The sequence below is a fragment of the Nerophis ophidion genome, linkage group LG19 (assembly GCF_033978795.1).
Source record: "Nerophis ophidion isolate RoL-2023_Sa linkage group LG19, RoL_Noph_v1.0, whole genome shotgun sequence".
NCBI classification, from domain to species: domain Eukaryota; kingdom Metazoa; phylum Chordata; class Actinopteri; order Syngnathiformes; family Syngnathidae; genus Nerophis; species Nerophis ophidion.
Genome location: NC_084629.1, coordinates 23,238,896 through 23,264,681, shown reverse-complemented (window position 1 = coordinate 23,264,681; position 25,786 = coordinate 23,238,896). Strand labels below are relative to the sequence as shown.

The 25,786-nt window shown below is 41.4% G+C and overlaps 1 protein-coding gene and 1 long non-coding RNA gene across 2 annotated transcripts in view; one reads left to right on the top strand and one right to left on the bottom strand.

Annotated features, from left to right (window-relative positions):
• Positions 1 to 25,786, bottom strand: part of ttn.2 (titin, tandem duplicate 2) — a 211,338-nt gene that overhangs the window by 122,384 nt on the left and 63,168 nt on the right. Inside the window, exons 74-112 of the mRNA XM_061879594.1 lie at positions 25,474 to 25,764; positions 25,020 to 25,307; positions 24,833 to 24,940; positions 24,466 to 24,751; positions 23,657 to 23,840; positions 23,496 to 23,579; positions 23,134 to 23,401; positions 22,147 to 22,407; positions 21,604 to 21,813; positions 21,442 to 21,519; positions 21,333 to 21,359; positions 18,414 to 18,470; positions 18,294 to 18,338; positions 16,658 to 16,723; positions 16,421 to 16,486; positions 16,144 to 16,215; positions 16,007 to 16,072; positions 15,655 to 15,810; positions 15,340 to 15,549; positions 15,135 to 15,233; positions 14,851 to 14,949; positions 12,044 to 14,647; positions 11,724 to 11,798; positions 10,655 to 11,563; positions 10,438 to 10,491; positions 6,151 to 6,216; positions 5,945 to 6,019; positions 5,752 to 5,844; positions 5,465 to 5,509; positions 4,003 to 5,262; positions 3,564 to 3,614; positions 3,078 to 3,473; positions 2,677 to 2,955; positions 2,205 to 2,474; positions 1,997 to 2,136; positions 1,795 to 1,921; positions 1,037 to 1,303; positions 694 to 960; positions 324 to 587 (exon numbers count right to left, since the gene is read on the bottom strand). Of these exons, the coding sequence (XP_061735578.1) occupies positions 324 to 587; positions 694 to 960; positions 1,037 to 1,303; positions 1,795 to 1,921; positions 1,997 to 2,136; positions 2,205 to 2,474; positions 2,677 to 2,955; positions 3,078 to 3,473; positions 3,564 to 3,614; positions 4,003 to 5,262; positions 5,465 to 5,509; positions 5,752 to 5,844; positions 5,945 to 6,019; positions 6,151 to 6,216; positions 10,438 to 10,491; positions 10,655 to 11,563; positions 11,724 to 11,798; positions 12,044 to 14,647; positions 14,851 to 14,949; positions 15,135 to 15,233; positions 15,340 to 15,549; positions 15,655 to 15,810; positions 16,007 to 16,072; positions 16,144 to 16,215; positions 16,421 to 16,486; positions 16,658 to 16,723; positions 18,294 to 18,338; positions 18,414 to 18,470; positions 21,333 to 21,359; positions 21,442 to 21,519; positions 21,604 to 21,813; positions 22,147 to 22,407; positions 23,134 to 23,401; positions 23,496 to 23,579; positions 23,657 to 23,840; positions 24,466 to 24,751; positions 24,833 to 24,940; positions 25,020 to 25,307; positions 25,474 to 25,764 (10,263 nt within the window). The remainder of the gene's footprint in view (positions 1 to 323; positions 588 to 693; positions 961 to 1,036; positions 1,304 to 1,794; positions 1,922 to 1,996; positions 2,137 to 2,204; positions 2,475 to 2,676; positions 2,956 to 3,077; positions 3,474 to 3,563; positions 3,615 to 4,002; positions 5,263 to 5,464; positions 5,510 to 5,751; positions 5,845 to 5,944; positions 6,020 to 6,150; positions 6,217 to 10,437; positions 10,492 to 10,654; positions 11,564 to 11,723; positions 11,799 to 12,043; positions 14,648 to 14,850; positions 14,950 to 15,134; positions 15,234 to 15,339; positions 15,550 to 15,654; positions 15,811 to 16,006; positions 16,073 to 16,143; positions 16,216 to 16,420; positions 16,487 to 16,657; positions 16,724 to 18,293; positions 18,339 to 18,413; positions 18,471 to 21,332; positions 21,360 to 21,441; positions 21,520 to 21,603; positions 21,814 to 22,146; positions 22,408 to 23,133; positions 23,402 to 23,495; positions 23,580 to 23,656; positions 23,841 to 24,465; positions 24,752 to 24,832; positions 24,941 to 25,019; positions 25,308 to 25,473; positions 25,765 to 25,786) is intronic.
• LOC133538202 (uncharacterized) overlaps positions 11,537 to 25,786 on the top strand; it is a 48,329-nt gene continuing 34,079 nt past the window's right edge. Inside the window, exons 1-2 of the long non-coding RNA XR_009802944.1 lie at positions 11,537 to 11,679; positions 11,815 to 11,925. This is a non-coding gene — a long non-coding RNA (uncharacterized LOC133538202). The remainder of the gene's footprint in view (positions 11,680 to 11,814; positions 11,926 to 25,786) is intronic.

Genomic DNA, 25,786 nt, shown 5'->3' with positions numbered 1-25,786 from the left:
CCTGTTGGGTAAGCGTAAGAGATGAGGTGAAACATGAAAAAGCGCAAGAGCTTAAGTGCCGTTATAGTGTGGAGCCTGTTGGGGAAGCACAAGAGCTGAGGTAAAGGTGTGAGGTAGAGCATGATAGGGAAGTGCAGAAGCAATGGTGGTATTATGAGGTGGAACCTGATAGAAAAGCGCGAGAGCTGAGGTGGCATTATGAAGTAGAACTTTATGGAAAAGCGCAAGAGCTCTGTAATAACAGCAGAAGAGATGATGGAGAGTGGCGGAGGGTTATGGATTATGATGGGCAGTTGATAACAATCAACTAACTGCATCTTTACCTTCAATGTGAAGTGTTGCTGTCGTTTTGTCCGTTCCACAGTCACAGACATACTGTCCTTTATCGTTGTCTGCAACTTTTCCTAAGACAAGTGATCTGTGTTTGCCCTCTGCCTTGATGGCCACTATCTTAGAGGCTTTAATTTCGGTTTCATTATGGTACCACATAACTGGAACATCTTTGTTGAGCTCACACTCTAATAACACTTGGTCTTTTTCCACTGCAGTGTAGTCCTGCAACTTGACTGTGAAGTATGCATCTCCCTCTGGAAGGGGACAATTTGAAAGACATTTATAACGCAAAACCACATGGCATTCAGTCCAGAAAGAAGAAGGAGCAGATACATAGGGGCTGTGTGGACAAAATGTTACCTAGGACTGTTAAATTGGCCATTGTCAAAACCCCTTTAGCCTCAGCCTTGATCTGGCAAGTGTCATCCAGGGTCACGTCCTTTATTTCTAGCACATGCCGCGTCCCATTGACGTGCTTCAGCACTGTTCTGCTCGGATGGACTTTGACGTCATTCCTGAACCAGGTGACGGGAATATTTTCGTGAGAGAGTTCCAGTTCAAAGTGAACTGTGCTGCCCTCCTTCACCGTTTGGTCTTTTAATGGTGAAATCAGTTTGAGCCTGATACCTACAACCGCATTGTCATAGAAGTTAGTACAACCCAGGGCACAAGTGACACACCAACACGACCACCCAGCCCTTACCTTCCACTGTGAGACGTGCCGTGGACGTTTTACCCAAAATCTCAATCTTGTACTCGTCCTCGTCTTCAAACTCACAACAGTTTATGCCGAGCATATGCTTCTTTCCATCAATGATTATGACATATTTTGCATCCGGTGTGATGATGTCACTGCCTCTGTACCAAATAACCTTAGAAACATCCTTTGTGATGGTGCATTCAAATTTAGCCTGTTTCTTTTCAGGTACACTAATGTCCTTCAGTGGGACAACAAAGTCCATTGGGATTTCTGAAGGTCAGAAGATGACACAGGTGGACACGTCAGCACAAGAGAGGCCAGTTTCGCAGCTCCCAACAGATGTACAGAGGAATAAAACATCAAAACATGATAATGAAATCAAGATAAATGATTGTCCTCTAAAACATATTAAAATAATTGTAGAACTAAACTGGCCACTTTTTGTAGTCTAAACGCGACATCTAACCCCAAACCAAATCAAATCAAACCATCACATATGGCTGGACAGAAGCAGACTAAACTGTAAACAGACACAAGTAAACAACATAATACAGGGAAATAAGAATAGGGATTTGTGCATTAATGCCACTTTCATTGTCCTCATTGGTTTTGAGCGGCCTATCGATAAAGACCTAAAGTCTAACACGTCTCATTTTATTGCATTCCTGGTGGACTTTACTCTTTTAATCGTACACCTTGTGCTTTAAAAAGACAATGAATGGCAGCGGCTTCCATCCAAGATTCCACTAGTACCTGCTTACCTTTAACACTGAGCATTGCGCTTGTTAAAGCATTCAATGCCTGGTAGGAGACTTCTCCAGCCTGGTCCAGTTGGCAATTTTTCAGCGTGATCCTGCGCATGCCACGCTCAGTTTGGATTTCACAAGTCTGAGAAAGGAAAATAGTTAGAGTAAGCATATACAGATCAGTGTTCAGAAGAGAAAATAATCTAAATAGTCTTACTGGGGATCTTGTCAGAAGCTGCCCTTTGAGCTTCCACTCTCCTGGAACATCTTCTTCAGATATTTCCGTCTCAAATGAAGCATCTTCCTTCTCCATCACTTCCACGCTAGCCAGAGGCTTCAGGATCTCAGCCTCACGCTCTGAGAGAAGGCAAGTAATAAAATTAAGCACGAAACAAAATGGTATATAACACAAACAAGACCCGAACCTCCTAGCGTCAGCTTGGCTTTGTAAACACGCCCCTCCACCTCCACGGAGTATTCGGACACGTCATCAGGCTGGCAGTTCTTTATGGTCAGTTCCAAATCCTTTCCGTCTTGCTTGATGTCCACCTTGTCAGAGGGAGCCAGATCGTTCTCTCCTTTTCGCCACTTCCAGTTGGGTGTGTCCTTGAACAGCTGGCATTTAAATGTGGCGTTGGCCTTCGGTTTTACATGCTGGTCCCTCAGAGGCTTCACAATCCAATCTTTGATGATCTCTGTTTGATCCAGATGACACATTTAAATTGTAACACATCATTGTGAGTATAAAAATCAGAAAATAACAAGGTTGGTTGAATTGTTTCCTGACCCTTTCATTACAAGTGGAAAACAATATAACTAGGTGAGACTTTGTTGTATTGTTAGATGTCATCATTGATGCTTAGCAGCTCAGTTCATGATAGAAATTAAAACCCTCACCAGTCACTTTCACATTTGTTGAAGTCTTCAGTTCCTCCTGATTTGCCACTTCACATGAGTATGTACCAGCGTCATTTTCAATGCAGTTCTGGATGGTTATTCCATGTTGCATTCCTATAATGTTGATCTGGATCTTGTTAGCTTCTCTCTTAACGACCTCACCATTCTTCTTCCAGACCACGTCTCTTTCTTTGTTCAACTCGCAGGTCAAGTAGAGCGGCTGTGTCTTTACAGCGGAAGTCTCTGGCTCCAATTCCTTGATCCATTTCACAGGAAGCTCTAGAAACAGCAACATATACATTTGAGGTACTGACAGATTCTGCTTCGAGCCTTTACAAGTCCTAAAATGTAATTACAGGAAAAATTCAACAGAATATGCGAGGAGGAAATACAGTGTGCACCTTCAACAATTAGCTTGGCAGTGCAGCTGACTTCCTTGCCAGCGTTCTTGGCGACACAGGTGTATTCTCCGGTATCTGACAGCTGGACGTCGACGATGTTCATCTTGCGATCTTTGCCATCAGATGTAAACTTGTACTTGGGGCTCTCGCGCAGGTTGTTGCCATCTTTCATCCATGATGTGACAGCAGTAGACGGCGAGACTAGACACTCGAACAAAGCTGACGATCCGATAGACTCAGCCTCTTGCAGAACGATGTCCTGAAGCTTCTTGATGAACTTCAACGGGACGGCTTTCAGCTTGAATCCACCAAAAGGTTCCTCTGGAGGTGTAGGTCCTCTTCCAGCAGGCCTGAGGCCCCGACCCCTGCCTTCACCTGGCGATGGTGTTTTCTTGACTAAAGCACACAAATCAAAGACAAAGAGGAAAAGATAGTTTTAGAAAAGGCCCATTTCTCAGAAAAAATGTCAGCAGCAAAAATACTCACGTTTGATACCTCGGCCCCTTCCTCGTCCTGCTTCTTCAGCTGGTTGTCCCTCTGTTTGGAAACACTTGACATGAGCTTGGAGCACAGAACACAAATTTAAATGACTGATCTGAATTGGACAATTTAGCGTGACGGTGAATATGAAATTTAATGAAAATAGCACTAGCTATACGACACAAAATGAAAAATGTATCATTAGGACATGACATTGATGACCCGACACAAATGGAAATGGAAATGTGGCACAAGTCCCAAGAATATGTTTGACACACAGGAATGTCATTGCAGCACGAAGAGCGTTGTGAGGACCACCATGAAGAAAACATACGTATGGCGTGTGAGCAGTATGAGGGATGGAGGCACAACCATGGCAATGAATTAAGATTATTCCGTGCATGAATGGTGGCTCTTCCCAAATGTCCCGCCTCCATCGTCTCACCTCTCTTGGCCACCCCTGGAACCTCCTGAGCACCCTCTTCCACTTCACCTTCCCAGTCTTCAGCCTTTTCCTGAGGAACAAGTTCCCAGCCCCACGCCTCTTCCTCCACTGGCTCTGCCTCTTTTTCCACCCTAAAGTCCTGCTCGGACACCTCCTCTTCTGGCTGTGTGGCCACTTTCTTTATCTCTACTGCTCCAGGAGAAACTTCTTTCATAATAGGAATTTTTTCTTTTGGAGGCTTTGCTGGTTCTCGATCCTCCTGCAGTGGCTTTTTGGTTACCTTATCTCTTTTAATGGCTTCTACAGAGTCCTTAGGTGAAACTGTTTTAAGAGTCTTTTTGAGATCCATACTAAGCTTCCTTTCAGCCTTTTCAGCTTGTTTAAGCTTGTCAACTTTTGGTGATGGTGTCTTTTTTAGTTGGATCTTTTTGAGCTGCTCCAAAGGTGTCAAAGCTACCTCTTCTTTTTGGTCTTTCTTTGGTGTGACTGTCTGCTTCTTCTGCTTCAGAGGTTTGGGCTCCTCATGAACTTGCTCTGCTTTCTTCACTGGAGCTTGAGAATCAATCTTCTTCCCTGGAACTGGTTCAGCCTCCTTTAACATCTCTGGCTTCCCCTCTGCTTGAGAAATCTGACGAAGGTCTTCAGTTGGTTTTTTGTCTTTGACCTCTGCAATCTTCTTTTCAGGCTCGGCAGTTTCTTTTGAAGGGACTGAAAAGGGCTTAAGTGTGACAGACTCTGCATCCGGCTGCTGAGTTGGTGTCTTCTTTACCTTTGCAAGTGCTTTGGCCTCTTCTGTATCTTTCTTCTCAGGTATGTCCGTCACTTTAACTGGCTTCTCAAAGGGTTTTAGTTTGACAACTTCTGGTTCTTTTTCATCTAAAGGCAGTCTTTTTATTTTTTTCAAGGCAGCTTCAGGATGGGCTGGTTCCTCTTCCAGTGGAACTTTGGGAATTTTTTCCCAGGAAATAGTTTCATCTGACTTATCTTTTGGAGTATCTTTCTGTGGCCTCCATTGATGTTTAGTATCTTCATCAACTTTTGCTGTCTCTTCTTCATGCACCATCTCAACCACATCTATTTGTGTGGTCCTGGTAGCTTTCTGAGACTCCTGCTCCTTCTCTGACACTTTGGGTGAAACAAATGGAATCTTCTTCAGTTTGATCATTTCTAGCTCTTGCTCTTCTTCTTGCTTTGTGATTGGGGTGGCTTTCCTTAGAGAGGGTAGCTCAAAAGTCCCTGTCTCTTCCTCATGAACTTGAACTTTTTTGAGTAGAGTTGTTTTTTTTCGCAGCCGAGGTTTGAATTACCAGACGTCAAGAGTCAAAGTAAATTGGACAAACAACATACACGATAAAGGACAGGGACACAGACACATACAAAGAGTTTATAAAAGAAAAAATGTCTCTCTGAAAGTGAAATGTAATTATGTACTTAAAATATTTGGGGGGTGTGTTCTTCCTACCTTTCTTGACTCCTCCTGGTGCTTGAACAGGTCCCTTGGTTTGATCTAATGCAAGGGTTAAAACAGTTGTTATTTAATTTCTTATTTGATTAGGTAGTTTTATGTGGACCTTAGAGGCCCGGGATGAATACACTGTCAAACATTGTGACATCACACAATGTCAATGACAAAGTTGTCCGATACAAAAAGTGACACTTACGTTGGACAATAAAAACAAGACAAAAACTGTAAAACAACATTAGCCAATAGGAATAACATCGTTTCAGTGGTCCAACGAACATGTCTACCTGTCTCAGTTGCCACTTTATCCACTCTGACAGTTTTTACTTCTTCCACAACCTTCACGGTTGACTCTTCAGCCTTTACAACAGCCATGAATGCTTTCGATGTAGAAAAAGATCAGACATTGCAATAAAATAAACACACAGGGCGTTAGTAATGAGAAGTCATTACAAGAGTAATTTAAGAGTTTTTTGATACCTGGTTTGGTAATTTCTATTTCCAGCTGCTCACCGTCAGGCATTTTGTCTTCAACTGGTTTAGTTGCTTTGCTCACTTGAAATACAACGTAAATAAAGTCATTGCACAAATCGACATCTTCAAAGCATTCTACTGCTCAACTTTTGTGCAGAAATTTTTTGAAAAAGTTATGCTTGCTTAAGAGTGACAATCAAGGAGGATGGTACCTTCTTGGGGAGCAGAAGGCTTTGCTGCTGTTTTTTTGGGCTTTGGCGGTGGCTCCTTTACTGAAGCTTGGAAAATAAATGAAAGAGTGTCAATGAGATTGACACCATGAGCGTCAACAAGATTGACACCAAGAGCTTAGCACAATAAAACCTGAGAACCGAACAGACACTGAAGAGGTTAGTGTGCTTGGTTTGTACTTTTCTCAGATGAACATAGGTGATGTGAGAAGAAATAAAAGTAAACAAATTAAGAATAAAATAAGCCAACACCAATTTGTATGGGTTGACACTAGTTTTGTGCTCAAAACAGAATGGGTGATATGACATGACGTCCTCTTGAAAAGATGAAGAAATGACGTCCGCTATGACGGCTGCTGATGGAACGCAGATGTGCTACACAAAGACGTGTGCTCAGGTCAAACACACGTGATCGGTGACACGTCACACTTTTTATTCTGTACCTCTGGCAACATTTTCCTTCTCGCCCAGAGACGAAAGCCTTTTTTCTTCAACCACTGCTTGCCCCTTTTTTCTTTGGGTTTCAGCTTGCCGCAGAGGTTCTCCCCCTATGGCAGCAAGGCCGACCTCTGACCAAACCATCTTTGGTATGGTTTTATCTGTTACTGAAGGTTCCCTGACATTGGCCATTGAATCATTCTCACATTGTGACTTTGACATGTCACGTTCCCCTATAACAATTGAATCTACTTTTGTCTGCTCTTTGAACACAGATTGATCTATCTTAGAAATTTCTCTGCTGGTTTTGTCTCCTCTCACTGTTTCTGTTTTCATTTCCTCTTCATTAACACATTTCTGCTGCCTTAAGTCTTCAGGTGTTATTCCTACTTGTGGTCTTTTATCTAATTGTACTGCCTCAACAGAAACAGTTTGAACTCTCTCATTGTCTTTAGCTTCTATTTTAGCAACTACTGGTGACTGAATGTGCTCTCGACTTTTTTTTTTTCTGGTATCTGTATGACTGGTGTCTGCAATGTTGGTAGTTGAGTGTGTTGTGCAAAAGGTCTTTAATTTCTCCATTTTACCTTGGATGAGACTCTCGGGGGTGCTCTGACATTGTAGACTATCAAACAGGGTTTCTCCTTCCATGATCAGTTTTCTCTGACATGTAACATCCAGCACAGGTGTCTCAGAACGTTTTATTTCCATTCGCTGCTTCATTTCTGCCTCTGTCAAGCTATGAAGGACATCTTTTTTAGTTGCACCATCGCCTTCAACAGCTTGTTTGTTTTTAAGAGGATCGGAAGACGCTGGCACTTCTGAAAGTAGTAGTCTAATGGCTTTGTTTTTTCTCTCCGAAATGTTATCATATTCATCAATGATGGTATCGTTTTGCTGTTGCTCTATAGATATGTGTTTTGCTTTGTTTAAACTTTGTCTTTTCTCTTTCAGGGATTTTGATCTGTAATCAGATGGCGTATTTAATGTTTTAGGAGCTTCTTCCTTGATTAAGAGATTTTCTGACTTGGAGGTATGTTCTTCCACTGGTGTCTCTGCTTTTATCATCTCTTCATTCAGAGAAACTATGGGCTGGACATCACTGTGTTTCTGTATGGTAGTCCTCTGTGCTTGAATTAGGGAGTCCTGTACAGGAAAGTATCCTGGAGATTCTTTCATTGTCAGAGAGTCTTGATACATAGATGGCTTTAGTGCATTTGCATGCTTAATTATATTATCTGTATCTGAACTAGCTCCTTTTTTTTTGTCTTCTATATGATCTTTAGCTGTGACGGTGTTAGATGAAATAAAGCCTTCTCTGGTTGTCACAGACACTTGCATATTTTGAAAAACCTCCCCGGGCTCACTGATGTGTTCCTGATCTGTCCTGCTGGCCATTTGTAGACTGTCCAATCTAAACCTTCCATCCTCAACAGTTAAAGATTGAGGAGACACCACCTCCATCACTGGTGTTCTTTCTCCCATTTGCTGTTTTCCACCTGAAGGAGAAAAGCCTTCACTGTCTTCTTTTTCTGTTTCTATATAAGACTGGACCACACTCAGTTCATCCTCAGTCTTATTTGATTCACGTGTTTTTTTACCGGCAGAGGAACACTGACCTGCTGATTTCTTCTGTTTGCCTGGACTGATGTATCTGTTCTTTACTTCTGACTTCTGACTTTTGTTGTTCTCAGCAGCAGCGAGACATCTTTGCGTGTTTTCCTTCTGAATTTTCGCCATTTTTCTTTCAGTCACTTTAACATTATCCAGCTCAATTTCCTCTAGAATATGACTATATTGGTCTGGTAGAACTGCACTTAATGTAGTCTTTCTTTCTTCAGGTGAAACTAAGCTCTGTTTATATTTTTCCCCTTCAAATTTCTCTGTGTGTATACTCTCAGCTAACACTTTCACTATAGACGACGTCTTCTCAAGCTTCTGAGATCTATCATACTCCTCTGGAATGGTCACTGGCTGACTTTTTTTCAGGCTGGCAGCTTTTTCAGATGCAATCGGTTGATCAACATTCTGGATGTGTTTCTGCCCATGTTCAGTTAAATGCTCATCAATATATGAATGAACTATTGGTAAAGTTTCTTCCAGTAGCTGTTTGTTCTTCAAAGGCGCCTCAAAAGACATAGTGGAGCTCACCTCCATCGATTGTTTTGGCTCTACCAATGAACTTGAGATTGTTCTATTGGATTGCTGATTATATGTCTTCTCAACAAAGAGAGTCTGTTTTGCACCATTGGCACCTGTCAGTGATGTTTGGCCAGTAATAGCTGTGTCACTTACAGGAAAAACTCCATGTTGTACCTGTAAGGATGTTGAATCTGTGTGAGAAACATTTTGTATTCCCTCTTCTGAAGATTCACAGGTGTCCTCAGACAAGAACCCTGTTGACCCTGCCTGATAAGGTGAAGCAACTTCAAATATTTTGTCTTGAGGGGGTTTCCTTTGTGGCTTTGTGAATGATGTCAGGTTTTCTGATACTTTGTCAGACAGAAGAGGTGTTGTATGTGTTTTGGGTGTTGAATAATCAGATGAAATTAGGGTTGATGGGATTTGTTCGTCCACAACCTTTTTAGTTTTGACAGTATCAATTTTTCTCTCCCTCACTGTTGTGAAGACCTTTGGAGAATTATCTAAAACACTTTCCCAATTCAGATCCAATACTTTTGTTCCCACACTTCTGGGTTTGGACTCGGAATCTTTGAGAGGACTGAAGTTGATGGTTTCATATTTTAGCGGCTGTGCTTTGGTGCTAGTCTCCTGCTGATCCAATTTGGCTGCGACACAGTCTTTCATTAATGGATTTGTCACAAAATGTGTATTTTCTTTTGTGAGAAATGATAAGGAGTGTTTTTCCTCACTTCTGTTTAATCTTGCTGGTTTTACAAGGTCTTCACTTGATACACTAAGTTCTATAACGTTAGATTGAATAGAGTCATTTTTAGCTTCTGTTGGTGTCTGGATTTCGTCAGCGTGAGAAAATGCTGATTTTGCGTCTGTTGGCAGAAGCTCTTTAATCCTCTTTAATTCAGTATCTTGCCCCTGTTTTACAGCAGTGTTTAACTTCAAGATAACACCTTCTAACCCTTTATCTTTGATGGCTTCTTCTAACTGTTTTTTATCCTCCTTGTCCTCCACTGCTTTCAGATTTGCTAGCTGGGATACAGGTGCTAATGCTCCACATCTATTAACAGTAGTAGAGTTGTCGTTCTGGTGTTTGGACTTTAAAAGAGGACTAACTGAAGGCAGTCTGTCAGGTTTGTGTCTTTGTGGGACTATATTCAGACAATTGTTGTCAGGCAAAGCTGTCAACTTCCTCTCTAGTCTATCTGTGAATTGGAACCAATGTTCTCCACAATGTTCCTCTTGTTTTAGCTCCTTTCCGCATTCCTTGTTTTCAACTTCTACTGTTTTTTTAATGCTCTCTACAGGTAAAGTTGGTGATCGTATTTTCTTAACAAAGGCCCTTTTATGCTTTTTTACTTCAGCTGGTTCTTTACACTCTGTTTGAAAGGCCTGTGTCTCAGAACCATCAGTAACAGATTGTTTGCCTCCAGCTTCCAAGTCACTGTCCTTTTTGTCATGTTCTTCTTCTCTTGCCTCTCCCATGTGGACATGAGGTGCTGTCTCAGAGAAGAAGCTGCCGGGCACCTTACTTTGTGCTCCTTTCACAGACACTAGAGGAGGAGGATTGTGGGGTAAAGTTAAATGAAAGCACCATGAGGCGGTGCCAAGAGATTAGGACAAGACAACACGGATATCTTAGTATGAGTGGACAAAAAGACAACACGCTAAATGCGGACGTTGTTGTTGCTCTACCTCTCTTAGCTCCTCTCTCCAGCATCTCCAAATCGACAGGCAACACCGTGGCTTCTTTAACAGAAAAAACGCAAGATATTAATATTCAAGTGGAATGAAAGCAAGAAAGACAGACGCTTCTGTGTGAAAAAAATGAGGACAATGTGGAAGAGAGTGATGGGATGAGGTTGAAGTAATGGCTTCTGGTGGTTGCACATGAAGACTACCCAAACTGTACCTCTGGGAGTAGCTTCGCTTGGTACTTCTTCCTTCTCTTCTCTTTTCTTGGTGATGATTGAAGGTGTCATTTGGGTAGTGATTTCTATTTGAGGACTTGATTCTTCTCTTAGGGTTTGGTCACAAACTGTGGTTTTGGTCTGTTGAGGCGGGATGTCAGACACTGACATTTCTGATTCTAATTGAGAAGTATTGTCAATAAGCCTGTCAGATGTTACTTTTTTTTCCTGTTTCTTCCTTGGTAACTCAGGTTTCTTATCTGACTTCTGGATCAGTGCTGAATGTTCATCTTTTAACCCGTCAGCAATGATGTTGCTGTGCTCAACGACAAGACTACCTTTTGAAATTTGCCTTTGTTTGTCCTCCAAAGAAGTTGGAATGGTCTCTTCTTCTAATTCTTGTTTGCCTTGGAAAGTCTGAAATGTTATGTGTGTGTCATCTCTTGCAGTTTTGTCCTTCCTTTCTCTTTGAACAGTTGACCTGCTTTCTTTCTTGACTGTCTTCTGCTTTTTGCCCGACAGGTGTGTGATTTTACCCTCATCTCTGGATAGTGTCATTTGTTTGTCTATTGTAGGTTCCTTCTCTGGAACTTTCTCACTTTTAGACTCCTGGGAACCCTCTACAGTTATATCTTTGATTGGTTCTGGAGTTACTGCGCTCTCCTTATTGATGGTAATGTCAGTCATCTCGCCTCGCAGTTCAGACATTTTATTTCTTTGTGTCAGCATCTCAGTCAAGACTTCCACCTGAGACAACGAAACCTTCAGGTCGCCCACAGGGGACACAGGCCTCTCGTACGACACTTGGGCTGGTTCTCCCATCTCCTCATTTGGCAGTAGCCTCTCTGTGGGAGACACCTTCTCGGTCACATGATACACTTCCTGTTGCGCCTCAATCTCAAAGAACCTCACTGAGGCAAAAAGAGGAAGACAAGGCGTCATGCAGCGGCGCCAAGAAGTGACGACAGAGCACAAACATGGGTGTTAGGCACAACGACACAACAACAACTGACGGTGAATACTTCAGGTCATATTTCTTAATTGTTCGTCAAATTTTAAATTGCCGGATACCTTGTTCTTGTGGAGAGACTTTCTCCTTGTCTTGTTCAACCTCTGAAAGTTGAATCTTTGCAATCCTTTCTATTTCTTCAATGCCAAACAGGTTTGTTATCCAAGGCAGCGTGTTTGCAGAAGGAAGAAGGGATGAGACAAGATAAGTTGACAAAAAAATGCCACAAACTCAACAGCAGATGAACAGCTGTCAAAACCAGAGGTGAGTCAGATGCTACTGAAGAGTTTAGTTTAGGCTGGTTTCAACTTTTAAAAGTAGACATGATATAGCATGCATGAAGAAGAGGGAAAAAATAGAAGAAGTTTTGCCTTTGCTGTACCTGTGGCTGAATGTTCCACTACTTCCTGCTTGATTTCAACAAGTCCAAAGAACGTTTCATCGGAATGTTCCTTGGAAAACTTCTCATGTTTCAACATGGAAACCACCTCATATTCTTTTGCTTCCTCGGTAACCCGAACAGGCTTCTTCTCAAAAACGTTGCTGTCTGGTGGCTTTATCGGAAGCTTTTCAGCAACCTTTTCAGACAGTTTGCCAAAGACTTCTTCCCCTGTTGTCTGGGGTGTCCGATCTGTATCAGCATTCTGAGGAAGCTTCTCTATTTTTTTATTATGTGTTTTATCAGGAAGCATCTCAGGTAATTCATCAAGATTGCTACCTGGAAGTTTCTCAGGTTTTTTCTCTGAAAACTTTTCAGGTTGTTTCTCAGGTTTTCTATCTGGAAGCTTCACAGGTGTTTTATCTGGGAGCTTCTCACATACTTTTTCATGTGTTTTATCTGGAAGCTTCTGAGGTATTTGCTCAGGTTTTCTCCCAGGAAGCTTGTCCAGTACTTTGTCAGGTTTTCTTTCTGGAAGCGTCTCTGGTACTTTGTCATGTTTTCTATCTGGAAACGTTTCAGGTGTTTTCTCTAGAAGCTTCTCAGGTACTTTCTCAGGTTTACTATCTGGAAGATTTTCTGGTACTTTTTCACATTTTTGATCTGGAAGCTTATCTAGATCTTTCTCATATTTTCCTTCTAGAAGCTTCTCTGATATTTTCTTGTGTGTTTTCTCTGGAAGATTGCTGGGTGCTTCCTTAGGTTCTCTAGCTGGAAGCTTTTCAGGTACTTTCTCATGTGTTTTCTCTGGAAGCTTCTTGGGTGCTTCCTCAAGTTTTCTATCTGGAAGTTTCTTGGGTGCTTCCTCAAGATTTCTATCTGGAAGCTTCTTGGATGCTTCCTCAGGTTTTCTATCTGGAAGCTTATCTGGTTCTTTGTCATGTTTTCTATCTTGAAGCTTTTCAGGTGTTTTCTCTAGAAGCTTTTCAGATACTTTCTTAGGTTTACTATCTGGAAGCTTTTCTGGTACTTTTTCAAATTTTTGATCTGGAAGCTTTTCTAGATCTTCCTCATATTTTCCTTCTAGAAGCTTCTCTGATATCTTGTGTGTTTTCTCTGGAAGATTGTTGGGTGCTTCCTTAGGTTCTCTAGCTGGAAGCTTTTCAGGTACTTTCTCATGTGTTTTCTCTGGAAGCTTCTTGGGTGCTTCCTCAAGTTTTCTATCTGGAAGCTTCTTGGGTGCTTCCTCAAGATTTCTATCTGGAAGCTTCTTGGATGCTTCCTCAGGTTTTCTATCTGGAAGCTTATCTGGTTCTTTGTCATGTTTTCTATCTTGAAGCTTTTCATGTGTTTTCTCTAGAAGCTTTTCAGATACTTTCTTAGGTTTACTATCTGGAAGCTTTTCTGGTACTTTTTCAAATTTTTGATCTGGAAGCTTTTCTAGATCTTTCTCATATGTTCCTTCTAGAAGCTTCTCTGATATTTTCTTGTGTGTTTTCTCTGGAAGCTTCTTGGGTGCTTCCTTAGGTTCTCCAGCTGGAAGCTGTTCAGGTACTTTCTCATGTGTTTTCTCTGGAAGCTTCTTGGGTGCTTCCTCAAGTTTTCTATCTGGAAGTTTCTCTGGTACTTTGTCATGTTTTCTATCTGGAAGCTTCTCAGGTGTTTTCTCTAGAAGGTTCTCAGATACTTTCTCAGGTTTATTATCTGGAAGCTTTTCTGGTACTTTTTCACATGTTTGATCTGGAAGCTTTTCTGTATCTTTTTCAGGTTTTCCTTCTAGAAGCTTCTCTGATACTTTCTCGTGTGTTTTCTCTAGAAGCTTCTCTGATACTTTCTCGTGTGTTTTCTCTGGAAGCTTCTTGGGTGCTCCCTCAGGTTCTCTAACTGGGAGCTTTTCAGGTACTTTCTCATGTGTTTTCTCTAGAATCTTCTTGGGCGCTTCCTCAGGTTCTCTAACTGGAAACTTCTCAGGTACTATCTCAGGTAGAGGTATTTCATCTAGAAACTTCTCAGGTATTTTCTCATGTATTTTCTCTATACGTTTCTGAGGAACTTTCTCAGGTTTTATTTCTGGTAGCTTCTCTAGAAGTTTCTCATGTGTTTTTTCTGGAAGCTTCCCAAGTACTTTTTCAGGTTTTTTAACTGGAATATTTTCTGGTACTTTCTTGTGTATTTTATCTGGAAGACTTTCAGGTACTTTCTCAGGTTTTGTATCTGGAATCTTCTCTGATACTTTCTTGTGTGTTTTCCCTGGAAGCTTCCTTAGTGCTTTCTCAGGTTGTGTTTCTGGAAGCCCCTCTGGTACTTTCTCATGTGTTTTATCTGGAAGCTTCTCAGGTACCTTCTCTTGTATTTTATCTGGAAGCTTCTCAGGTAATTTCTCTTGTATTTTATCTGGAAGCTTCTCAGGTACTTTCCCAGGTTTTCTATCTGGAAGCCTCTCTGGTATTTTCTCATGTATTTTCTCTGAAATCTTCTCATTTACTTTCTCAGGAGGAAAGCTATCTGCTTCAGTCATTGATATCACAACTGCATTAAGCATTTTCTGAGGTTGTTTTCGAGGTGCGGCCTCATCTTCACATACAAGATCCAATTTGGGCTCCAAATCTTGAAGGTTTGAAGAACAACATGCAGAGTACATGAAGAGCAATATATCGTGCTGGCGCACACACTCACACAAAGACATTAGGTTACAGTTACAGTTAAAGTTAATAATAAAGATAAAATATATCATGAGGCTGTCCACATACAAGCAGATTTTAAACAGAAATTGACGTTTAAGCTCAAGTGAGTAAGCAACATCAATGTACCTTTTTCACGCTCTGCTGGCTCTTGTTTGGGTGGAACAATAGCAGCTTCTACCTTTTTGGCTGCTTTTGGTTCTTCTGCAATTTTTGCTTCCACGGGAACTTGAAAGAACATCATTGAAAGAAGTATATAAAGAGGGCACACAAACGTGTAATGGCACACTGAGATCTACTGTACGCAATGGACAACTTCTCTTAGAGATGCAGTGGTTAGCTGTGTCCAACACACAACCAGCATTTAGAGAGAGATGATTTTGATGATTGACAACCCGCTGAGTTTCAAGTACCTTTTGTGACCTGAGGCTTCTTCTGTGGTGTTTGTGTTTCTGTTTTGTCAACCTTCTGCGGGACTGCAGCAGCCTTCTTCTTGGCTAGTTCCTCTGGCACTTTGAAATGAAATCTTACATTATGTACGTTATGATTTCAAGGAGACAAGACAGGCATTTAAGACTTAAGAAGACGAAGAGAAGACCAACGGTTGATGAAGTGTACCTTTCTTGGCAGGTTCTTTTGGTGCAGGTGGTTCTACTTTCAAAATCTTAGTCTCTGGTGCTTCATGTGTTTTCGTTACAGGCTCTGGTTTGGGTGGCACCAAAAACCCTGGCTCCTCAGGTTTACCTACTTGAGGTTTTCTTTTTTCTGGCTCTGCTTTTGGTGTTTCAGGTTCAAGTTTTGACTTTATCTTGGTAGGTTCTTCCGGGACTTAAAGCAACATTCAAAGTATTTGATTCAAAGATGAGCTTCCATTTTAGAAGCAAAGACGCACACAAACAAAGTAGAAAAGTGTCCAGAAAAGAAAGAGAGTACCTTTCGAAGGTGGCGGTGTCGGTTTCTTCAACGGTACTGGCTTAGCTTCCGGCTCCAGCTCAGCCTTTGCTACAACCTTGGCCTCAGGTTTAGGCTTAGCAACAGGCACTGACTTTTTAGGCTCCGCTGGTGCCTGAGGTTTGGGTTCATCGTCAGCTGAGCAACACAAACATGATCTAAGGTTAGCACACACTGATGGGGTGCATGAGCAAAGGTTGGGACAGCACCCTAAATATTGATGATTCCAACACCGATGACAAACAACACAACTGAAGCCAGATGGCTAACAAGAAGTGGGAGACCAACTTCAGGGGACCCCAAGCACTGTAGGGAGCAAGAGTGGTAAAAGTACCTTTCTTTGGCACAATGGGCTCCAGCGGTGGTGAGGGAAGAGCTGGCTTTTTGGGCTCCTCTGGTTCTTTCAAGATAGAGTTAGACATGTTAGAGATCACGGATGTAAAAACAGTCTCTCACAAAGTCAAAGTCTACCTTTAACAGCAGGAACTTTCTTATCTGGTATTGAAACCACAGGAAGCTTCTTCTCCACTGGTTCTTTAGTCACTACAACGTCAACAGTTCAGTCAATCCTCTACTGTATGCCCCCAGCCACTCATATACACCAGGTATAACACAGGCTCTCGGGTAAACCAGGTACAACTCAGTCTCTCATGTACAACAGGCACAACAATGCCTCTCATGTACACCAAGTAAAACACAGACAAGCTGATGGTTTGGGTACAAACTTAACCGCCATACATGACGGTACCTTTAGGTGGCGCCTCTTTCTTCTTAGCTTCCGCCACCTTGATTTCTTGCTCCTCGTCTTTGGTCACTGAAGAGAGACTCATCATGTTAAATTCAGACAGAAAGAGTACAAGAAGACATGAATGTGACAAAGGCAGAGAGCATAATGAGACACTTTCAGAAGATTTTGTAGCAAAGGGCAGGACTACCAGGTCTGAGAAATCTGCAGTACACAGGAAAACGTCTAAATCTTTGGTACCTTTGAAATGCTTTTCCTCTATCACTTCCACTCCCACTTCATGGGGCTCCACTGTTTCCTGGACAACTGTTGGGTGGAAAACACAGAGAAGCATGATCAGTTGTTTGGAATCACAATGGGTCAATTCTACCCGAACAACCTCAGGGAAAGGAACCTGACTCTAAGAGTGAACAAGTCAAACGTTGGACACTTGGAATGGGAAATGATTAACAACAGGAAGCTAAGGGAGACAGAATGAAGACCTCAACATGTGTCTCCAGGTCCAATCAACACAATCTCACACACTTAAACATGAAGACAGCCACATGGATGTGGGAGGAGACGGGACAAAAACAACATTAGTGCTGAGAAACAAAGAAATAGTCATTTATTAGTAATGAAACATTGATTTTATGCAATTTATGCATTAGTGACTGCATGGTCAATACAAGACAAGGGATTGTATGACTTTTGGGGTGGTTTCGCAGTACAGTATACAACAAAAAAGATCGTAGAGCAAAGTGTCTACAAAAAATGTCACAAACAGTACAGTGTTTAGGACGGACCCAATCCTGTGACTTAGCATGCAAAGATGACATGGATCCTTGAGGGCAGTGGCTCCCAAAGTGTGGCCTGGCGGCCATTTGCACAGAGAAAAATAAACACTATGGAAAAATGTCACTTGCAAACTAAAATTGCATCGGTTCCATCTAGTGGTACGCCAAAGAATCATTTGATTTAAGTACAGTGTTTTATTTTCCTGTAGTCAAACACAGTGTTACTGTTCAAACTGTGTGTAATGTTACAGCGGCAAAAAATATTAATTACACTTGTTAATAAAGCCTCTGTCTTGTTTGTAATGAATACTTAGACCTACCATGCTACTGAATTTAAATTTTGGTCATTAGGCTGGTACTTGGACAGCCAATTTTATTCCGAGGTGGTATTTAGTAAAAAAAAAAAAGAAAAAAAGGGAAAAAAAGAGTGTAGTCTTTGAAGATATCTGTGCATCATGTAAATAATTTTCAACAGGATACACTTTTTTACTGGTCATATTATTTAGTTAAAACCCGTAAACAGCTGATTTAGTTGCCTGAATAGTAATATTAGTTGTAAACAATGATAGTAATTAGTAACTCTACTCAATAATTAACTATTTATCCATCTATCCATTTTCTACTGCTTGTCCCATTCTTATTTGTTTATTTAATTAACTATTTGACAATTTTTAAAATCTTTTTATTATGATCCGTACTTGCATGTAAGATGCGAGGATTAAATAGGCTGCGCTTGTCCCTACTTCTTTGTGGACTTCTGCATTGTTTCAAATTGTGAATGAAAAAAAAAAACAATATTACTAAAGAATAACACTGAGGAGAAACCGTTTCAATAGGGTCCTTTCGTCACCAATGCCACGATGTTGAGATGTAGCCTTGCTACATCTTTACAGTAATTTAACAACATTATATCCCCCACAATGATTTGATATTTTTGTGATAAATCAAGTACATTTTTAACAAATGAGCCTCTACACCCTTTAATTCACTACATGCTGCCCTTAATGGAAAAAGTATGGATGCCCCTGGATTAGTGGCTTTCTAGAAGGTAAAATATTTCTCGCAAAGACAATTCTTTGAATAAGAATGAACAGGAATACCTGTATGTTCAATTTCTTCTGTGTATTGATAGAATTCGGCTGATTCTTTAGGAGACAAAAGAAACTGACATTACTCTCAACTCCAGTGGTCGTGGCGTTGAACACTGCGCTCTGGCTTACCTTGAATCTCTATTGGCGAGGGCTCCTCGGGCCTCTGAACTGACGAGTCTTGCACATCTACAGCCAAATGAAGTAATGTGTTTCATTACAGAATAAAAGCTTTCTTTCTCGGAAGAGCAGCTAGATTAAGGGTGTAGGTAGGATCACCCTGGACAACCTTTATAATAATGATCTTCTGTAGAAAATGACTTATTTACTACAGCTACAGTGTCTCATCTACCATTACTTTAAAGGGGAAGTGGATTTTTTGAGGAATCATTCACAATCAATATGTGTTACGGCTAGGCTACTCTGTCGTTCCAAAAAGTTTAGAAAACATAAAAATAAAGTTAGCAGAGTAGCCCTGAGGGGGAGGTGGCTTGTCCTCCTCAGGGCTACTCTGCTAACTTTATTTTAGCCGTAACAAGTAAACATACTATTTCACTCCTCACTCCTTCAGCATGACAGACAGACAAAGGCCGCGCCCAGCTGTCTTGTCTTCTTAATTATAGGAGGAGGAAGTAGCTCACCAGGAGGAGCGTGACCAGCTGAACACAATCAGTCAATAATAATTCATCTAAAACATCCAATAACCCATGAACATCATCATTGGCATGATTGGATTCCATTGTCAAAACAATTAATAAATAAATAATATAGATAGGCTCCAAAAATATGAGAGACAAGAACACGCGTCTTTTCAAAACCCTGCATCAACATTTTATATACACGCTGCTAAACCATATATAATGTAATAAAAGACACAATCATAAAAATATGAAATATGTACAATATTTACCGTTCACATAGCAGCGCACTTTCGTCTTCCTGCAACAAATTTGTTCCTACTCCCAGAATCAAACGCAAAAGTTTTTTCTAATCATGGCAGACTTTGTAAAAGATAATGAAGACGACTATTTTTGGACAAATGAGGATTCAAAACCTTATCTTTTGGAAAATAAATATACTGAGCTGCTTATAGAAGCAAGCACGAAGAAGAGGCTGAAACGTTGGAGTACATGTAAGTCGAGAGAGTGCGCAATGGTCACACTGCAAATCTGGAACTCTGGGCCAAGCTATGCCAAACTAATGGATTGTTTACCTAAATCAACTGGAAGCAACCACGGCCAGCTGGACCAAACGGACAACTGTCCATCGAGTAAGTCACTTTACTATTGATCATGATACATGAAGCGCATCACCGTATACTACAGTACATACGCTGCCGAGTTAGCTGTGTACAAACAAAACATGAAATGTTGGCTAATACTTTACAGATACTGTAATATGATTGTTCATGTTTTTCAGTCAGTACCAATTAGAAAAATAGTTCTTCAGTGTTTGCTCTTACAATAACAATGTCACTACAGTTGGTTTTTGATACAGGTTGCGGAATGTAAATGAAGTTGTTGATTGTTGATTTTGAATATATTTTAAAAGTTATTTGGAGGTAGAATGGATTGCTCCCATTAACTAAATTGCTAGCCACCAAGAACGAGCCGATTTCTGTATGTTAGAATGTGAAGAAAACAAAAACAAAACTTTTGTCTATTTGTCTCTCATAAGGATTGTGAACGATAGGCAAATTTCCCCAAAAAAGTGCAGTTCCCCTTTGGGGAAAGCGGGGATTGTGGATTGATCTATGGATTCCTTTGGATTCTTTCTATTTCCTTCTATTATAAAAAGTCTGTGAAATCTAACTTCAGAAGATAGATTGCTATACAGTCCGCTATGCTCCGCACTTGCATGTGTGCCCCCAAATCTGCCAAAACTGTAAAGCTCGAGGAACATCAAGCCAGCATGACGTTTAAACAGAAGTGGGTCGTAACTCGGTTACATTTACTTTAGTAACTTCCTGGATAAATTGTACTTGTCAGAGAAGCTTTAATGCAACACAGTTTTTTTACACTACTTGAGTATTTTTGTGAAGATGAAATTCTACTTCTACTCAGTTGAATTTGAGTTTCATTCTGATAACTGCAGGAATGCACTCGCATTTTACCAATCCAACAGCGCTTGAAAATACTGTCAGCATTACTGTAAAAAGTAAAAGGGCCCATAGCAATGAAGAATCAATGTTTACTTTACAAACTACAAAAAGAACAGCAATGTCATACGCTGTCATCAATGTTAATATAAATATTCACTTTTCAGCCGATAAGCACTCCACTTGCAATGAGAGAAACCACTTTGCTGTAAGTTCTAGATGTTTTTTTATATTTTAGCTGTGCTTATGCTGGCATTAGCTCTGTTATATCATCATAAGTAAAATGTGCATCATTCGTGTAGTAGGCTACATATTGTAGCAGTGTTTCTGTTTCTCACGCACAAGTACACACACGCACACGCACACGCACTCTCATACACACACACCAACTATGGTTATAATGCAAGTACTGTACCATTACAAAATAGCTTCAAAATAAATCAGAAGTTACTCACCATTTTCTCAGTACTTGAGTAGTTTTTTTCTACTATATAACGACTTACTTTACACAAGTAGATATTTGAAAGGCTATGTTTTACTTTCACTTGAGTCAGATTTCTCTAAAGTAACAGTACTTGTACTTCAATACAATTTTTGGCTACTCTACCCACCTCTGTTTTTAGACTGACTGTTACAAATCTCTCAATTGTCAAAGTAAAGTATCCCATAAACCTACTATGCCAATAATACACAGACAGAAACATTGAAAAAGTCAACAAAACAGCTACCTCAAGAGTTGCAAGCTTCTAGCTAATGTGCAAGCTGTGAGAAGTTCCAGTGCCTCTGGTCTGACACAACACAGTTGGCATAATATTTTGTTGGTGTTTCCATCAAAAACTTAAAAAAGACACTTGTTTTTGTTAGTAACCATAAAAAGGAAATATTTTCATTAAAAAAAGAGACAAACACCCCATCTTCTAAAATACTCCCGTTCTCGAAAGTAAAATACTTACCGAAGGGGACCATTGCTAATTGGATCTCTGAGAAAGGGGGAAGAGCGGAGAAGGCGTTAAACACTAAAAGAGAGTATATCTAAAGGTGGCAGCTGACTATCAACTGTACCTTTTCCAGATAAATAAAGCTCAGCTGTGCTCTTAGCCTCTCCTCTGGGCTCCAACCTCACAATCACAGAGTACACGCCTACATGGGACGACCACGAAAACGTCAGTCATGAAAAAACTCAGAAGAATAACATGACGGGCTGCTGTGGCGCTCACTACGCACCTTCGTCATCGATGGTCACGTTTCGTATGACCATGAAATGTCTTCGGCCCTCACTTCGGAAGTTGTACTTAGGACATTCTTTCAGTTCCCAGGTGTCTTTGTACCATGACACGATAGCGTTGTCAAAGGACACCTCACACTCGAATGTGGCCGACTGTCGCTCGCTGACTTCGACATTGTGGATGCGTTTGGTGAAATGAATTTGTTCGACTAAAAGGGACAAAGATGTGAACACGTTTGTCACAGCTGAGAAGGCACCGGAAATACATGTGAAAGACACAGCATCCACAGGAAAGTTAAGAAGGGCCATCAGAGGATGTTAGGATGACGTACTGATGGAGTCGAGTCGAGTCGAGGTAGATGGAAGAAGACAACTAATGGGACGATGTTGAAAATATTGATGTTAAGGAAGAAAGAAACACTCCCAGAAAGAGGATGATACAGAAACTAAAGTCCCAAATTAGTTTGGGTTTGATGAGATGTCAGAAGAGGGTTAGTGAAAAAGCATCCAGAACAAAGTCAAGAAGGTTTCCTGGTACAAACCTTCCACCCAGAGGTCTGCTGAGGACTGCAATTTCTTGTACTTGCAGGTGTATCGACCCTGGTCGTCGGTCTTCAGGTCTCTAATATAAAGCTTCTGAACTTTGTGTTTGACCTCAGACGTAAACCGTCCCTTCATCTCTAACTGCTGGCCGTTCTTAAACCACTGAGCTTCTACGTTGGGGATGGACAACTGACAAGACAGCACGCACGACTGGCCTTCCTTACCCGACGTGTCTTGCAGGTGCTTCTCCACCTCGGCCTCTGAAAGAGCAAAACCACAAGGATCCTGTCAGTGGGCAAAAAGGACATCAAATGTTGAAAAAAAGTCAAGAATGCATATCTGCGCCTTATCTTTTAGGATCTTATTAATTTTATTGTATTGTTTCATGTGTTATGATTATTCATACACACATGTACAAACTGTTGACCAGGGTTCTCTAACTTTCATTACAATTACAGCTACTTTGACAAAATGAAAGTGCGGTCATTGTCTTACACCAGTGATTCTGAAAATCACTAGTGGCACGCCATAGAATCACTTAGTCAAATATCCAAACACAGTGTTACTGTTTAAACTGTTTGTAATGTTACAGTGGCCAAAATATTAAATGGCCAAAATATGAAATTTAATATTAAAATATTAAATAGGGTATACTAAAATACCCTTGTTTTCAATAAATATTTAGACCTGCTACACTGTTTTATTTTAATGGTGATCATTATGGTGGTAATTGGAGACCCTAGAGTTTTCTGAGGTGGTACTTGTTGACTAAAGTGTGAGAACCACTGTCTTATACTATTTTGTGGAAATGTGCCATTAAGTAGAGGCACATTGTCTGAATTGAATAAATAATAAAATACAAATGAGCAAATATTTTTGGACGCTTTGGTGAGCTACCTAAAATCCGGTGGCGAGTGACCGGCAGCTCTTGCGCTACCTATTGCTGTAGGCTGTTATAACTGATCAAGACCAGGCAGAGTACTGACCCATGACGGTGAGCTTGGCGCTGGAGATATGTGGTCCGCACACCACCCTGTAGTTGCCCTGGTCAGACATCCGGCACTGCTTAATTTTTAGCAAGTGGCAATCGCCGTTGACGCTGATGTCGTACTTGGCACTGGTATCCAGTTTCTGGGTGCCTTTGTACCACGACAGGTTGATCTCAGGGTAGTTGATCATAATCTCACACTCAAAAATCGCCGTGTTGTCGGCCATGACCGACTGATCCGAGATGTCCTTCACTACAGTGACAGGCTGCAGATAGCACAATAGAACTCATCTTGTTAGCAATTTGATGCTATAACATGTTTGGACTACAGACAAGCCACTGTTGCAGCAGTAGACTGACCTCGGTCCGCTCCATCCTTTTCTGCAGGTCGGCCACTAGTCGTGCCATGTCTTCGTCGGTCTCTCTTGGTGTACGTTCCAATTCCTGACAACAACGATAGCCACATTCATTACTTGCTGTTCTTCCTTTGCATCCCATTGTCAGCCAACTGTAACTCTTACCGGTCTTTCACTTTCTTCCGCTTTCTCCTGCCTGAGCTGCTCGATGGCTTGCAACAGGCCTCGGTAGTCGGTGATACCGTACATGCGAGCATATTTCTCGTACTCTTTGGGGTCCACATTCCTAAGCAGTTCTACAATGTCGATCTCCTTCTCTGTGTCGGGACTCTTTTGCTTCGACGGGGTCCTGAGGACCACAAGGACAAAGAAGTTTAAGATTAACAGATTATGAGATCTAAGAGGCCTCATTCAAGAAAAAAAACACACATTTGATCCCCTGACGATTTTTTAAGTTTACACCTTTACAAAGGGGACCTGCTTGTACCCCCTAAATTTCCCATATTTTAAGTGTGGCCATCATTAACCAGATCCTCTCTTGTAATTCTGGGCTGGTTCAAAAGTGAGGATGATTGACTAATATCTTGATTTTTTTGCAATAGTGGTCTCTTTTTCACCAAGCTTCTTGTTGATGGTCTTGTAGGCCATTCCAGTCTTGTGTCAATCTTACTTTCCTAAAAGAAAATGTCTAATTTGTGTGCTTCATTAACACTTAACTGGTCTTGAATGGCTCACAATTCTTGCTGGTTGGTATCAATTCAAAAACATATTTTACTCAACCTTTACATAGGTTTTTTTTTTTCTAGATTTATATTTAAAGTTGTCTCTGGTACAATAAGACTACCATAAAAATACACTTGTAAGAGGGTAAACCTATAATTAGCAGGGGGTCAATACAATTTTTTCCCACAGCATCAATATATCATGTATCTAAAGTATATAAGTGCTGGTGTAATCTTCTTGTGGGAACTGACTTCTTCAACTTGGCTCGCAGGTCTCCTTCCAGCTGAGCCGCAGTTTTCTTCTCGTCCACATGAAGGTCGGAGCTGCACTCAATCTCGCCGTGTTTGTTGGAGGCCACACATCTGTACTGGCCTGAGTCAGACTTGGTCACCTCTCTGATTTCCAGTTTGGCCTCTTGGCCTTTCTGCCCGATAGAAATGCGGCCGCCGTGCGTGAGCTGCCTCCATTTGCCTTTCATCCACTTGACGCTTGGGATGGGGTCCCCGCCCACTTTGGCGATAAAGGTGGCTGCGCCCTCTGCAGAAACACCAACCACACGGTCATCATCTCATGAAACAGAAATATTAAGAAGATTATCTGGCTTTGTTGATGACTCACTCTCAGTGACATTCACACTCTTTGGCTCCTCAATGAAGAACAGCTGCTCCAGCTTTTTGGTGGGAGCGGCATCTGCAGCAGTCTCAGCAGGAGGCCGAGCAGCTTTATCTTTTAGCAAAACATAACAAAACGTAAACTAAGACAAAAAAAATAATAAATATTTTTCTAAACAATGGGCAAGTTTTACCCTTGATTGTAACTTTAGCTCTGCAGAGCTCGCTGCCAGCGTCATTCGTAGCCTTGCAGATGTAGTCGCCAACATCGTGACGGGAGATGGAGACAATCTCTAAACAGGCCGTCCCGTCAGAGAAGCTAATCTTGGTGCTGCCGGCCGACAAAAGCTCCTTCCTGTCCTTTAACCACTGGATCTTCATAGGATGGGATCCGCAGACATGACACTTAAGTGTGAGCTTCTCGCCCTCGCCCACAGTCGTCGCTTTGAGTGTGACGTCAAACACCGGTGGCTTCTTGGCTTCTGTAGAGCAAAGTACACAATGTCGGTCATGCAAGTGACCACGTTAATAACCGTATGTGACTACTACTCTGGTGAACTCACTAAATGCATGAAATGTTATCTTCGCTGGTGAACATGCTTAATAATAATAAAACATTAGCAACGATAAGGGCCACGCACAACCCACCTGAGATGCCTAGAGTGATGTCACAGGTTGCTTTCCCAGCCTCGTTGGAGGCGTGGCATGTGTACCTGCCGCTATCAATCACCTGGCTGCTTTTGATGCACAGAATGGCCACGTTACTTTTAAAGCTGATGTCATATTTGTCTGAGCTGAAGATCTCTGCGTCATCCTTCAACCAGCAGACTGTCATGGGCTGTGAGCCAGAGATCCGAGCCTCAATCTTGACCAGCCTGCCTTCGATTTCCTCCATCTGCTCTGAGGGCTTTTTGGTAAACATCGGGGGGGTTTTGCGCTCTTAAAACAAGCAAAACACCTG